At 42.8% G+C, this 16,002-nt stretch overlaps 1 protein-coding gene across 3 annotated transcripts in view; it reads right to left on the bottom strand.

Annotated features, from left to right (window-relative positions):
- LOC135200273 (BTB/POZ domain-containing protein KCTD5-like) overlaps positions 1-16,002 on the bottom strand; it is a 173,988-nt gene that overhangs the window by 90,231 nt on the left and 67,755 nt on the right. For all 3 annotated transcript variants that reach the window (XM_064228762.1, XM_064228761.1, XM_064228760.1), the window contains exon 3: positions 12,165-12,352. In XM_064228762.1, the coding sequence (XP_064084832.1) occupies positions 12,165-12,352 (188 nt within the window). The remainder of the gene's footprint in view (positions 1-12,164; positions 12,353-16,002) is intronic.

The following is a 16,002-nucleotide window of genomic DNA, read 5'->3' as shown; positions in this document are numbered from 1 at the left end:
GTCCTGAAGATCTAGGGACACCATCCAGTCCCCTGGACGAAGAGCCGCCAACACTGAAGAAGTTGTCTCCATGGCGAACTTCCTTTTTTCTACGAAGACATTCAGGGCGCTTACATCCAGAACCGGTCTCCATCCTCCTGAGCTCTTGGGAACTAGGAACAGTCTGTTGTAAAAACCCGCAGAATGAGGATCTTTCACTAGTTCTATCGCCTCCTTCTCCAGCATAAGATCTACTGCTAGAGAGAGGGCTTGATTCATGATGGGGTCCTTGTACTTGGCTACCAACTCCCTCGGAGTCGTCGTCAACGGAGGTCTTGATAAGAAGGGAATGAGGTAGCCTTTGCGGACAATCGAGAGTGACCAGTTGTCCGCCCCTTTCTGGGCCCAGACGTCGGCAAACTTCAGAAGTCTGGCACCCACTGATGTCTGGAGGACTTGAATCCTACTTCTTCCCTCTGATGGATCTAGAGAAGGTCTTCCCTCGTTTAGTGGGTCTAGATCCTCTAGAGGAAGAAGCTCTGGCAGGAGGGACTCCTCGAAAGGGCTCCTGCCTAACTGGAGTCTCTCTCTTGGTTTTAGCTTGGAAAGAAGAGTGAGGCTTCCTGGTAGACTGGGCTAGCATGTCCTGTGTAGCCTTAGCTGAAAGGGCACAAGAAACATCCTGAACGATCTTCTTAGGGAAGAGTTGGAGAGAGCTGAGAATACAGGAGAGAGGCTCTCTGAGCATGCGATACTGATTTCGTCAGGAACGAACAGTACACAGATCTCTTCTTGATCACTCCCGCTCCGAAAAGTGAAGCTATTTCACTCGATCCATCCCTCACTGCCTTGTCCATACACGTGAGAACACTGATAAGATCCTCAGGAGAAATGGAATCCGGGGTCTGCGTCTTCTTGGCCAAAACGCCCAAAGACCAGTCTAGGAAGTTAAACACCTCCAGGACTCGGAACATTCCCTTCAACAGGTGGTCAAGCTCATTCATCCCCCATGTCGTCTTAGCAGACATGAGGGCAGAGCGTCGAGAGGAATCCACCAGTGAAGAGAAGTCCGAGTCTGCCGAGGATGGAAGAACGAGGCCCAAGGGTTCTCCCGATTCATACCAGAATCCTAGTTTCCCAGTAAGCTTAGAAGGAGGGAAAGAGAACACTTACCTTCTAGCACTTTAATTTTCAGCTCCATGCTGCGAATAGTGGCTCTCATAGTGTCCACCTCCGAAGGCGCATCTTCGGGTTCGGTGCAGGAAGCAGGGGCTGAAACTGGTAAAGGCGCTACGTCTACAACAGGGTTATCAACTTCAAACTCGCTAGCGCGAGACCTACTAGAACTCCTAGATGAAGCTTTCCTAACCTTGTCCTTCTCAAGCTTTCTTACATAAGAAGAAAGCGCCTTCCATTCTTCTTCATTCAAATTACCACATTCATTACAAGGGTTAATAAATGAGCAGTCATTCCCCCTACACCTCATGCATACTGTGTGAGGGTCTACCGCAGCTTTCGGTAGCCTCACCTTACAATCGGTAACAGAACAAACTCTGAACATAGTTGATTTCTTAATTTCCAAATCAGACATAATGAAATTCCAAGAATAATCAAAAGAATAATCCAAAACCGGTCCACAAATCGCAAATGCCAAGCCAAGGAGCAGGTACTTCACCAAAAGTCCGTTGAAACAATCCAGGGCGAAAACGAGTAATAATTCAAAATCGAGAGGTATCGACAACAGATGTAGTCGACACCGGCGACAGAAAAATTATGACTGGAAAGGGGGATTGGTTCATACACCTGCCACCCAGCGGCGGGTGGGGTAGATCACCTGACCTACCTGTCGCATTTGCCGCGAGTTTTGAATTCTGTCGTGACGTCAGAGACGTAAGCTAAGTATATATCTGGCAGGAAAGTTCATGTACAAAAATTGTTAGTTGGTCAGGGTTGAGGATGAGTTAAGGATTTTCCTCTTTGTCCTATTATGGGTGATGGAGTTATATGAACCATGTTATTATTTTCTAAGAACTCGTTTGTTTGTGGGGTGGTTAATGTTTCAGTTCTACATCAATACTATCTACAGTGGTCCCCCCGTATTCGCGGGGGATGCGTACCAGACCCCCCCGTGAATAGTTAGAATCCGCGAATGTTTGGAACCCCTATAAAAATGCTGAAAACAGCCTATTTTGTTAGTTACAACTCAAGTAAAACCCACTAAAAATTTTCCTACATGGTTTTTTTAATAGTTTTATCACAAAAAGTGCATTTTATGATGAAATTCATCAAAAAAACCAGGAATTTGTGGATATTTATCATAGAAAAATACCGCGAATGCGTGAATTTTCTGCGAATAATGCAGGGAAACGCTCCCAAGAGAAATCCGCGAATGTGTGAGTCCGCGAATCTGGAGAACGCGAATACGGGGGGTCCACTGTATAGTATTCCTTTTTAGAGGATGGGAGTCATCTTTGGTGTCAAGTTTTTTTTATTTCGGAGGGGTCCCATTTTCAGGGTTTCGCCTTTTTCCACCTACTCTCTGATCTGGTATGGAATCATCAGCAATGTCTGCATTGCAAGGTGCTGTCTATACATGAAGTATTGGCATCATGTTCATCTAAATATGATAGAGCAGCATATTTGTTTTTTATTGTAATTTCAGGTATTAGATTTGGTTTTTCTAAACAAGCATCCGATATTTGGGGAACCTTATTTTGTAACATATGTTTATATGATGGATTTCTGCTTGGGTGAAGTATCCCTCTTACTTTTAACTCAAGCTTAGCCTCTATTGCTGCCATTCCAGTTCTACTCATCAGTAGTTTTAATTCTGTATTGTACATATTGAATGGGAATTCTTTTAACATTGCATAAGCAAGTCCACAATTAGCACAATTAATATTTAGGCAATTCCACTCTGTTCTGTTCTGTTCTGAACCACACTGCACATTTTCTTTATTTTGGCATTCTTGAATGTGTGACCAAATTAAAAAAAAATTTTAATTGCAGTGGTTTTGGTATGTGAGGGCGTACTTCTTTATTTTAACCAAGTATTTTAATCTTTGTTCGTAAATTTTGGCTTCTAAATTTGATTCTTGCTATTTTGATGGCACCTTCTTGGTTTTTTTTTGCTTGGAATTTGATATAACTCCAGGTCATGAATATTATCATATCAATTTTAGTGATTCTAATATAATATTCTTTTCTGGTAATTCCTCATTTTCAATTTGGGGTAGTACAACTGTACCCTGGATATAGTTAAGCATGTCATGGCTTTTCACTTACATTTATCCCTTGAATTTAATTTATGTTATGAAATGTTTCTGACTGGGCTTTTGTTGTGGCTTCAATCAGCCACTCATTAAATTTCAGTACTCTGAAACTCATTTTCTCTAGTTGGGTGTATTTTTTCTTTTTATATTTTATCTTCCCGCCACTGGCCAGTGGTATAAGGCTGATACAGTTCCTCTCCATCTGTCTCTATCCCGAGCCATTTCCCTTGCTTCCTCTAAGTTTTGGATTTCATCCTCAAGATCCCTGACAATTATGTCTATCCACTTGGTTCTTGGTCTGCCCAGCAGTCTTCTTCCTATTTGTACTGCTCTCAGTGTTCTCCTGGGGTCTCTATTCCCATCCATCCTCTCAACATGTCCAAACCATTTCAGCCTTCCCCTCTTCAACCTGGTACTGACTGGCCTTTGCCTCAATCTCACCCTGATGTCTTCATTTCTAACATAATCATCCCATTTAATGCCAAGTATCCTTCTCTGCAGCTTCATCTCAAAAGCATCCAACCTTTTCTCCTCTGTTCTGGTCAGTGCCCAGGTGGATGAGCCATACATCAGGACTGGTAGTACTACTGCATTGAATATTCTCATTTTAGTTTTCAAACTGATTTCATGCCTTGACCAAACATTTTTTCTCAGAACCTCAAAAGCTCTTGCTGCTCCTAGTTTTCTTCTTTGTATATCTTCAATTTGCCTCCCGTCTGCTGTTACTACACTTCCCAAGTAAACAAACTTCTCAATTTGCTTGAGTTCCTGTTCTCTGAATGTCTTATCCTCCATGTGATGTTCAAGCCAAAATTCTGTGTCTCTGTGTAAGCTTAATAATTTGTTCTCTAAAACATAAGAGGAAATTTTCCTCTCTGTTTTGTGAACAAGAAATCTGGACCAATTATCTGTCCCAAAAATATGGTCAAAATGAATTAATGTTGGGTCGGGTTTGTACACTTTTCTTTTCTTATTAATGGCTCATATGGTGCCATCGCTGTTATGGTATGCTTATTGTCTTGAGTGAATCCAATAGCCAAGTCTAATTCCACGCTGGGGTCCTCAACATTAGGGCCTAATAATGAATAGATATACACAAAGTGCTGTTTTCAGCCATGTAGTCCTCCACCCACCATGGTTGGTTGGTTGGTTTTATAAAGTTTAGGTGTAACACCAAGCACTGGGGCAGCCCAACAAGGGAGGGGTGTGGAATGCCACATTAAGAGGCCACCCCTAGAGGTTACTTCCTGGTTATACACCTGATCCCCAGCAATTAAGGCGTCATCAGTCTGTTGAGATCCGACCCAGTGCTGGGGACCAAGTTTGGCATAAGACTTTCCCCTCGCTCGATCACGTCAGGTACCCAAATTTTATGGGTGAGGAGGAATGCCGCTCATCATCACCCTCCATCACATCACAAGAGTTGTCACAGCCATCATCTATTAACATTCTAAGGTCATCAACTTTTGGTTCATCCTGACAGGGGAAGAAGTGAGACTGAAAAAAATAGAAGGTTCAAAAGAGGATCGAACTTAGTCTGGGTGCTAAGAAATGGCCTTAGTAGCATGGTTGCACCTGGCAGAGTAGAAAACTGCCTGGCTACCATTGTCCACCTCTTCCTCACACCTTACAAGCCCCACCACCACATGAAGGTGTCGAGCCATTGGTGGGGGATCTACCGTAGTTATTTTATAATACAATAACATGAGAAAATATACAATATTATTGGATACAGTGAAGTAATGTAGAACTTTTTAAAATATTTATGGAAAAGATGCATATTTACTTTTTCTTCTGTGCTTATCTTAATTTTTGTCACAATGCAATTTACATAGCAGCGGCATCTCGAGCTCGTACTGTCGTACCTCAATTTTTTGCTTGTGTAACAAAGCAAAAAATCAACAGAGTTGCACAGTTATATTTTGTATTTCTATCCCATGGAAAAACAAATGAATTGCAGTGTTGCAAAATCGAATGTATACGCGAGTTTTGTTTTTTTAAATTAATTTATGCAACAATTGTAAATATAATTCGTTGTAAAAACGTGATTCAATGATATAAATTAAAATTTTATTATTCGGGCACGACTGAACAACTTACAGCTTACTAACAAAGACAAATGCAGAATGGTATCTCCTATTTACATAAAAAGGCAAAATCTTACAATGCGTGAACTGGGGAAGAAGTGAGGTAATTCAAATACTTGGTGGCCAGTTTTGTGACTTGAAGCGATGGTTTCACAAAAGGAGAACTATACTTCAGACGTCTTCTTGACACCGTATTGCAGAAAACAATGTCTATTCTTGACACTTGAAGGGCAGGAACTCCTCAAAACCTCTTGTAAAATGTTTCCTCTTTGAAGTCTTGCTCTACGTCGAAATAACTCGGTCGTCCACTCCTGACGACGACTTGACCAGAATTCAACCAACTCTCGAGTGACTTTTCCTCTCTGATCCTTCGTTGGTTCCTTCTTCTCTTATCTCTCTCTGATGATCTCTGCTGCTGATCGCTCACTGATCAGATCTGTGACTCTCTCTGATGATGATCTCTGCTGCTGATCTCTCACTGATTATCTGATCTGTGGCTATTATACTGATGATCTCTGCTCCCTCCTACTTCGTCAGTCGTATTTATAAGGCATCCTGGGGGGGCGGGCCTACGGCAAACATCACAGGCAGTAAACTCAGGGTCGCCCTGTAGCCTCTAATGGCAGAAACAGACATACGTTTCTCATCTCTGAGGAAGGTTAAAAAGTCTGTTATTCGCTGAATAGAGGTTGCGAGTGGAGAAAAACCCCGTTTACGACACCAATCACAGTAGATCACCCATTTGCCTTGATAAACCGCAGAGGTCGACCTTCTGAGACTGCTGGACATATGCCCTGCTGTTCTCTGAGAAAAGCCTCTTGCTCGGAGGAAATACTTGATAGCCTCCAACCATGAAGGGAAAAGGATTCTACTGACTGGTGGAACCTTTCTCCATGCGGCTGACACAGGAGATGCCACCAAGGGGGAATTTCCCTTGGAACCTCTGACAACGACAGCAGCTCTGAAAACCATTCCGCCTGAGGCCATAGAGGGGCTACCAAAGTCATCCTGAGACTCTGTGAACTCATCAGCCTGTTCAGAACTTGACGGATCAAACAAAACGGAGGAAAGGCATACACCTCCAGGTTGTCCCAGGGATATTGGAACGTGTCCTCTGCTAACGCTAAAGGATCTGGAACCACTGAACAGAATATCTCCAGTTTCCTTTTGAACTGAGTCACAAAAAGGTCCAGCATGGGTCTCTCCCAAACCTGGAAGAGCTTGTCTGCTACTACTTGATGAAGGGACCACTCTGTGCCTGGGAACTGATCCCAACGACTGTTAGTCTGCGACTGCATTCAGTTTGCCTGGGATATATCTGACTGAGAGCTCTACCGAATTGCTGACCGCCCACTGGTGAACCTCTACAGTCAAGGCGTGAAGTTGATGTGAAACCAGGCCTCCCTGATTGTTCACATAGGCGACCCCCATGGTGTTGACCGACATGAGAACAACAGAATGACCCTCTACTTTCTCCCGAAACCCCTTCAGACCCAGGAAGGCTGCCTTCAACTCCAAGACATTGATTTGCTGCTGTTTGTCCTCCAAACTCCAAACGCCTGAGGCAATGAGGCCACCTAAATGAGGCCCCCAACCTGCGAGGGAGGCATCTGAAAACAGAAGGAAGTAAGGTGGGAGAGAACACAGAGGGACACCTTTCAAAAGATTTAGGTCGTTCATCCACCAAAGAAGGGATGAGGGTCCAGCTTCTCCAGAGAAGACAAAACTCCCAGAAGAACTTGCCACTGATGAGAAGAATGATGTGGTTCCGAGGTGAAGTCGCGTGCCACCACTCGCAACTTCTCCAACCTCTGATCCGACGGGAAAAGTCTTGCAACCGTCGTATCGATGACCATGCCCAGGTAGAGAATCCTTTGACTGGGTACAAGGCTGTCTTTTCGTGGTTGACCATGATGCCCAGTTCCAGACAAAACTGAAACAGATGATCTTTGTCCTGCAGCAGCTTTCCCCTGGAAACTGCCAAGACCAACCAATTGTCGAGGTACCTCAGCAAACGGATCCCCTGAGCATGGGTCCAACTTGATACGAGAGAGAAGACCCCTGTGAACACTTGAGGGGCTGTGGTCAGCTCGAAGCACGGGACTTTGAACTCGAAGACCTTGTCCCTGAGAGAATGCATAGGGATCTGGAAGTATGTGTCCTTCAAGTCTATTAACAGCATGAAGTCTCCTTTCCTCACAGCTGCCAATATTGAACGTGGGGTCTCCATCTTGAACCAAGTCTTCCTGATGAAGTGATTCAAGGTGGATAAGTCAATCACAGGCCGCTAACCTCCTTGGGCACCAAGAAGATGTGACTGTAAAACCCTGGAGACGGATGCACCATTTCCTCTATCACATCCTTGTCCAGCATCTTCTGCACCTCCTCCCAAAGAGCCAAGAACTTCATAGAATCTGGAGGATACGCCCTCCTGAGCTGCGGCTTGTCCGAGAGGGGAGGAGAGAAGTCAAATGGCAGTAGGTACCCCACCCGAAGGACATCTACCACTCACTTCTCCGCCCCATAACTCTGCCACTTGGCCCAATGGCCCTCCAGGCACCTCCCCACCTGTGGCACAAGAGAGGGAGAGGCGCCTAACCCGTTGACAACCTCTGACACTGGGGCCCCTTCTCGGTTTAAAGGAACGGGAGCGAAAAGGACATTGGTTCTCTGACCTAGGCTAGGATGAACGGGGAGGCCCTGCCGAAACCGAACTCCTCGACAGCCTACCAGGCGATAACCTTCATGACTGCTGCTGGGCAGGAGGAGGCGGCGGAGCCTGGCACCAGTCTATTGCATCCTCCAGCTCGGTCCGAGGGAACAAAAATTGAGACTCCAACAGATCCCCATCCCTCGACGCCAGCAAGGGCTCAGGATCAACAGATCTTTCCATGTTGGATAAAGCCGCATCTCTTCTAATTAGAAGGTTAGCCCATAAATTAACACTGAGGCAAGCCATATACGAAAACCCTTTGCCTCCGGAGTGCAACAAACTGGCAAGATTGGCAAGAGAGGATGCACTCACCAACCCTTCTGGGGACCTATCAGAACTATCTTGGCAATGACCATAGACCAGAAGTCCAGCCAAGAAACCGTCTGCAACATGGAGGCTGCCGTACATTCCAAGGCTGAGGCATCTTGTGGACACCGCGATGGACCCACCGACCTCACCTGCTCCAAAGTCAATCCCGGCTTCAGATGAATGATGTCTGGGTTAAGATAACGCGACATCAAAAAGGCAGAGTTCGTAGCAAAGTGTACTTCCTATGCCTGGTAAGAGGTAGGGGTAGCAGCTTGGCAGAGCCCCTACAGCAAAGTGCACTGTCCCGATCTGAAACAGAGGCGTTAACCTTATGCAAGACTGATTGGACGTGCCCCGATAAACTGAGCCGGAGTCCTACTCTCCAAATTGTTGAATCCACCTAAACTGTCTGGGCTGGATCCAACCGCCAACTCCGACGACGAACCAACCACAACACCAGGAACTTCACTATGCACTCTCCCAACAGATGACTCTTTAACATGGCCACGAACGGGCATAGGTGTGGCAGACGTACAAACGTGAGCTGGAGAGGAATCCCGAACACTCGAGAACGAATAAGAATCCCTCGGTCGAACTCCTGGAAGTACCAGGGAGAGGGGCAGGCAAACACTCCTGCTGCACCAACTCTGTGCTCAATACCTTCAACCTCTTGACAGGCGCCTTGAGATCCTTACGGCGATGCAGAGGACAAAGCAGCTACTGCAGATCGCACATGGGAAGATACACTAACACTCACTCGCAGGCAAAGAAAGGGCAAAGTCCTTATCCTTCCAACACTTGATACACTGACGCGGTGGAGATGGGGGAGAAGGAGAGGAAGACAGAACTGGCTCCTTACGCAGTCTCTTTGCAGGAGGCGGGGGCTATGCAACAAGCTTCCTTCCAGTCCTCTCAGCCGACATGGCAGCCAACTTATCTTCCAAAACAGAATCCAATCTCTTCAGAACTACCTGGCATAAAGCCTCAGACGGATCAGCAAGAGAAGGCTCCAACAGATGGCAGAGATGACGTCACGGCAGCAAACGATGACGACACACATGAGCGAGGCAGCGCAGTGGAGATGACTGGAAGTGATGGCATCGATGGAAGCTATGTCAAAAGTGGCGATGACGTCATGGCTTCCCCTTGATCCGAACGGGAAGCAGATGCCACTGGAATACAGAATTTTGGCTCAAGGCCAAGCGCTGGGACCAATGAGGTCATTCTGTGCTGAAAGGGAAATTGAGAGTAGAGAGGTTTTAAAGGTGCAACAGGAAGAAAACATCGCAATTTCACTATGGAACAATTGTTAGAGCAGGGTGGAAAGAAAGATCGAAGAAAGAGAATATAAATTGAGGTACAGTAAAGGAATGGAAGGGGTTAAAGCTAGGGTCTGAAGGGACCTGAAAAGAACCTTAATGCCTGCATTGCACAGCGTAAGGTGCACTGATGGCACTAACCCCCTATGGGGACTACAATTGAAACTAATGGGGTTCCTTCTTATTGCAGGTCTGATGTGGTGAGAGGGACCAACCCAACTATACATGCTTGGCTTGAATGTCTTGAATGTTAATTTAGAAGAATCCAGTGGTTCCCAACCTGGGGGGAAAATTTCCCCCTGAGGGGAAATTTGAAGCTACCAGGGGAGAAATAATTATACTACCTACTAACTATAAAAATCACCCTCCTCACTAATTTAATTCTAAAGTAGAAGAGCAAACAAAAATCCTTTTATTTATTACTAGCCGCTCTAAATGGCTCTGCGGTTAGTTGTTACTAACCCTTCTCTATCCACTTTACTATTTAACTATATGTTTATCAGTATATTTATACATTTGAAAAATAAATTAGTAAATAGTCACAGTGTGTTTTAATTACTCTTTTCCTCATTCACATGAAGGGGGAAATCTGGATGGTTGAACTGGGTGCAGGGGGAAATGACAGAAAAAAGTTTGAGAACCACTGCTTTACATAGCGAACAAGAACAATAAGTATCCAGTAGAGATTGGTAGAAAGTTGTTAATGCTCAAGCACATGATTACACCTCAGATAAAGCCCGTGCCTGACGAACCACAAGACTGTTGGACGATAATTATGGACTGTAGTGCAACATTTTTGACTGTTGATGCAATTTACTGTGTAGTTTAGCATTTGAAAAGTATTCAATTAAAATTCATTATTACAGACAGTGCTTGTAAATGACTTGCAAGAGCATGTAGTGGAGAGGCTTGAAGTGAGTAAAAGTAAGCGTATTAGTAAACACATGAACAATGATGAGAGTCAAACTTTACTGGTAATGGACACAAGTTCCCTATGGAGTGCAGCAAACTCCAGTGATTGTTTGATGGACATTGAATATTGCAACATTTTAGTGTTTGATTGGAAATGCAGTGTTTATTATAAAGCTAGACAGTTTTGGTAATTTTGTAACATAAGCTTTACACAGGAGAGAAATCTGGCTTTTCTGTGCATTGTTCATAAGTTGTATGAGACTATTGTAAGAATAATTTATAAAGAATTTATAAATGTATAATTTATTATCTTTAGGCTAGTATAAAGAAGAACAATCATCACAAACATTCAGTGGGAGTCATGAGAGGGTAAAACCACTCCCTTATGAGTAGTAACAGTGGGAGAAAGTTTCATGGGAGGAAGAAAAGATCTGAAGACAACCCCTCCTCTCTTTCTCATCCTAGTGAACTTCATCCACTTTTCCAATGGCCAGACATGGCACTCTGAACATGGACTATCAGTACACATGCACTTCCTGCACAATGTACGTACATAGGTGAATGTGGGTCCACCTTTAAAGGGAGGTGGAAAGCTGAGATGACTGTGGGTTTGACTCATCCTAAATTACCAAAAAAAATCAGACAAGAAGCAAGAAAAAGTAAGGTAATACTCAAAACAATTTATTAGTAAAGAAGACAGTAAAGTTGGGCAGAGTCTACTACAGCAGCCGGAAGTAAAGCAAACCAACAGGAGGGTGGGGCTTTCCCCTACCTGTAAATAGTTAACTACCTTGTCAGTAAAGTTTATGTGGCTGTTCAAGCTCACTTTCACAAGCTAAATCCTTTGTAAATAATGAAGGCTTGTGTCTGTGTATGAACTAAAGTTGCAAATTATGAGGGATAAAATTTAACCCTGACGATTTTTGGAAACCTGTCTATCCAGAGGAAATCATTTTATTCTTTGATTTTGTCAAGTTTTGAATGCTGTTCTCCAAATTTGTCTTCAATAGCTGGTTTGCATCTTTAATTGTTCCATTATATTCTATTTCTCATCTTATGTTCAATTACCTCACTGAGCCACTGTTTTCTCTAAAATATAAACATAACAGATATTTGCACTGCTTAGAAAATCCACACCTTACATAGACAATTATGATACTTGAAAATATTCATAGCTTCCTTTTTTGATTATACAAATCTCATCCGCAATAAGAGATAAAAAAAGAAGTGAATTATTAAATTTTTGTCTTGTATGAGGTCTGATTTCATACAAAACCAGATCACAGAGCTAATTTATCTATCTTTCACACAGCTGGTACGATATCAACACAAATACTGTATATATGTAGAATAAAATATGTACTCTACAATAGAGAATTCTGGAAAGAGGGAAAGCACCATTTCACAAATGCTAATTACTCAGTTTATAACTGGAAATATACGTTTCAGTTGCAATGGACAGTAATTGCTTGCATACAACTATTTGTTAGCACTGTATTATTGATAACTGTAGGAGCGTTAAAAAACTACAACTTACACTTCCTTGAAAATACCCAATTCTTCCATGTCCTACCTGCTCAAATTTCCATCCATCTGACATTGTTGAGACAAGCTGGGTAAGCTCATTTTCATGGCACTGTAGAACTCTGTACATGTGTTTCTTCCCAGACTTGGGTGGTCTATTATCCCGCTGGCTGATGCGCTCTTTACAGAGCTTTATCAATTCGGTGATATTATAAAACTCTGCTTCTTCTAATACACCTGAAAATTATGGAGTAACATCTTTCATTATTTCAAGGTTCAAGGTTATTTTATTGCAATATGTTACTGAAATAAAAATTTTCAAGTAAAATTTATATGGATACTTACCTACTGTTAAAGATAGCTTATGTCTCCATGCTGATAGGCGAGCTAGCATTCTAACAAAAGATTGAATGGCTGCCCAGATGACGAGTGCCTAGTACACCTGTCCTCCACCAGGTGTTTCAATGTTTTAGCCCTTGTTAGAATACTCTTTGACAACCCACCAAGCTGTGGGAAGGCTAGGTAGGGTCTACTTTAACAGTAGGTAAGTATCCAAAAAATAACTTATCTACGTACTGTCAAAGATAGCTGACTCCCACATTGAGAAGAGGATGGTGGGAAATGTAGCTAGACAAAATCTGCTCAGGCAATTGTGCTAAAAGTTTCTTCCATGAAACCCAAAACAATATTACCTAAAATAATCCTTTCTGGATCTTACTGCCATCAGAAATTGTCCATTCAAGTAGCAAGGCTCTCTCATACAAATGCAGCCTTCTGGAGAACACCACTTCAATTCAGTCAGAATGAAAGAGAAGTGGAATGAGGGAACCCCTGTGCCTGGTCCAAAAAAACCTATAAAATGACAGTCACTAAAAATAAATACCTTTATGATGTACAAGTAAGCTCCTATACAATATATATGTACAATTGGGTCCCCAATTATGTGAGAATTTGGTCGATCCACGGCCTAGCACAATTGGAAATTTGCAGATTTCGAAACACATATCTTATGGGAAAATTCCATTAGGGCCAAGGCAAACGGCAACTTACCCAGTCAAAATTTTTTATACTACCCATTTTCAATACTTTCTATGTACTACACTGTAATTTTTTCTAATATGAAATTGTTCTCATGGATAAATAAAACATTAAAAAGGTTTTAATATTTTGAAAAAGTTTAAAAATACACACAGGATGGTGAAAACTCCCATATGTAAACAATGGCACCATTAGGTGCAAGTGTACTGTTCGATACAGTCATTTCCTTTAAAAAACCTTTTGGATGGAATTTCCTCTACCTATCCTCTGCCAAAACACCTTCAAACTCTTCTACCTCCTCCTCTGTGAAGAGTTCTTCTGCTGAAGGAAGGCTTTGTAAACCATTTGAGGTTTTGGGGACTAGCGGATCATGAGTGTCTTCACTCCCGTTAGGCCTAACAAACTTGCTTACGAGTGCCTGACGTCATAAATGCGTGAGGCAGAGCCTACCTTCTCAGCTAATGGCTGAGCAGGAAATTTTTCTCTTGCATTCCTCCTTAGAGGAATAATAGCTTTTTTCCTCCAAGCATTCCCCCTACCCCTTCTCTCAGATATCAGTGAACCCTCCCCCCATCCTAAAATACTTGAAAAGACAATAGATTTTATATGTTTTACAGCACATGACTTGCAGACTTTGAACGGCTTTGCAGATATAGAAAATCTATTTTTGAGAACTAGCGACTGCAAAAAAGGGGAATCGCACAATTCGAACACGCATAATTCGGAACCGGACTGTACCTTCGTGCTCCCCAAAATATTAACACCCATAATTTCAAATAAAATCTTAAAAATCACTTTTTTTTTGGTTCAGGACAAGACTTTATCCACTCTTAGTAGCGTACTAAGTGAGTGGAAAAAACAAAATTTCACTTCTACTGTGTCACATCCTCAAGCAACATATTGTCATAAAACTAAACGAAGTGCAACACCTCTCACATTATAAATGTTTGCCTTCAATAAAGGTATAAGATGAGGAGCTAGTTCTCATGCACTAGCCTAATCAAATATGTCACAGAGAACCTTGTGTTCTTTGACAGATATTCTAGGTTTCCAAAACCTCAAAACAAAAGGTTAACTTTGCCTTTTCCAGGCTTAATCTTTGACAATGACAATCCAGGTTTTCTAAAACTAAAAATTAAAAGGTTAACTTTACCTATTCCAGTGTTAACCTTTGACAAAGACAGTTTAGGTTTAACAAATCATAAAAGAAAAGGATAACTGTGCCTCTTCCGGGCTCAACCTATCTAAGTAAGTTTACAGGCAGTCCCCCCTTACGACGGGTTCGACTTACAATGTTTCAAGGTTACGACACTTTTCAATTTTATTCATCAGAAATTATTTCCAGGTCTATGACGCATGTTCCAGGGTTATGGCACGACGTCGATCTGATGGAAGAAATATAACTCTAAATATGATATTGTTAGTATACAATAAAGTTTTGTACATACTTACCTGGCAGATAGTATATACTTAGCTTACGTCTCTGACGTCACGACAGAATTCAAAACTCGCGGCACACGCGACAGGTAGGTCAGGTGATCTACCTTACCCGCCGCTGGGTGGCGGGTGTAAGAACCAATCCCACTTTCTTGTCAGATTTTCTCTTCCACCTGTTATTGAATACTAACAATATCATTTTTGTACATGAACTTTCCTGTCAGATATATACTTAGCTGATTGACACCCTTGGTGGAGGGAAAGAGACACTCAAGTACAAAGAAAGGGGAAACAACACATGTTATAGGATATAAAAACCTTGGTTCTTACCTGTTTTAGGCAGAAGACTTCATAGTTACTGTCTATTAGTCTGCGTTGCCTGAAGAGTTACAGCTAGGGTGTGACCTACAGCTGAAAAACTCTTTGGGTCTACCAATGGGAACTGTCTCCGCTTACTTGGTAGAATCCAGTTAGGATCTTGTCAAAGGGGATCCGCCCACTTAAATGACAGAACCTGTCCACTACCAATGCAAGGAGCTCAAGCACAACTCAGATCACCTAACCAAAATACTAATTGTTAGTAATACGACTGAAAGAGATGCCTACCTGCATCCTCTTTCATACAACCATAAAAACACAAGACAATTACCAAATGGGAAAAAATTTAAAAAGGATATGCTTCAGCTCCCTGCCCCAGCACTGAATCCGCCGATACGTATGGGCCTAACCCAAAGCACTTCTCATACGTAATTGTCACGTCTCTCAGGTAGTGGTTGGCGAAGACCGAGTCGCACCTCCAAAAAGTCGCTTTCATGAGATTCTGTAGCGACATATTCTTCTTGAAAGCCAACGACGTGGCGATGGCCCTCACTTCATGTGCCTTAACTTTCAGAAGTTTATAATGGTCTTGGTTGCATGCCGCGTGAGCTTCCTTTATTAGGTTCCTAATAAAGAATGCCAGAGCATTTTTTGACAAAGGCCTACTGGGATCTCTTACAGAACACCAGAGGTTGTCCATGTTGCCTTTAAGTTTTTTCTTTCTCTGGAGATAAAACTTAAGGCTTCTTATAGGGCAAAGAGTCCTTTCTGCTTCTACTCCGACCAGAGAGGATAAGCCTTTTATCTCAAAACTCCTGGGCCAAGGCGAGGAGGGATTTTCGTTCTTGGCTAAGAACGAAGGAAGAAAGGAACAAATCACGGAGTCTCTCTTGAATCCTACACTTCCTTCTAAGGCTTGCAACTCACTAACTCTCTTAGCTGAAGCCAACGCCATGAGAAACAATGTCTTCATCGTCAGGTCTCTAAATGAGGCTGATTGAGGTGGTTTGAATCTCGAGGACCTCAGGAAAAGCAAGACCACATCGAGGTTCCAGCTTGGAGTCAAAATAGAGACTTTCTTAGTAGTCATGAAA

Source organism: Macrobrachium nipponense, chromosome 26, assembly GCF_015104395.2.
Source record: "Macrobrachium nipponense isolate FS-2020 chromosome 26, ASM1510439v2, whole genome shotgun sequence".
Classification (NCBI taxonomy): Eukaryota; Metazoa; Arthropoda; class Malacostraca; order Decapoda; family Palaemonidae; genus Macrobrachium; species Macrobrachium nipponense.
This window is presented reverse-complemented; position numbering and strand designations above follow the sequence as displayed.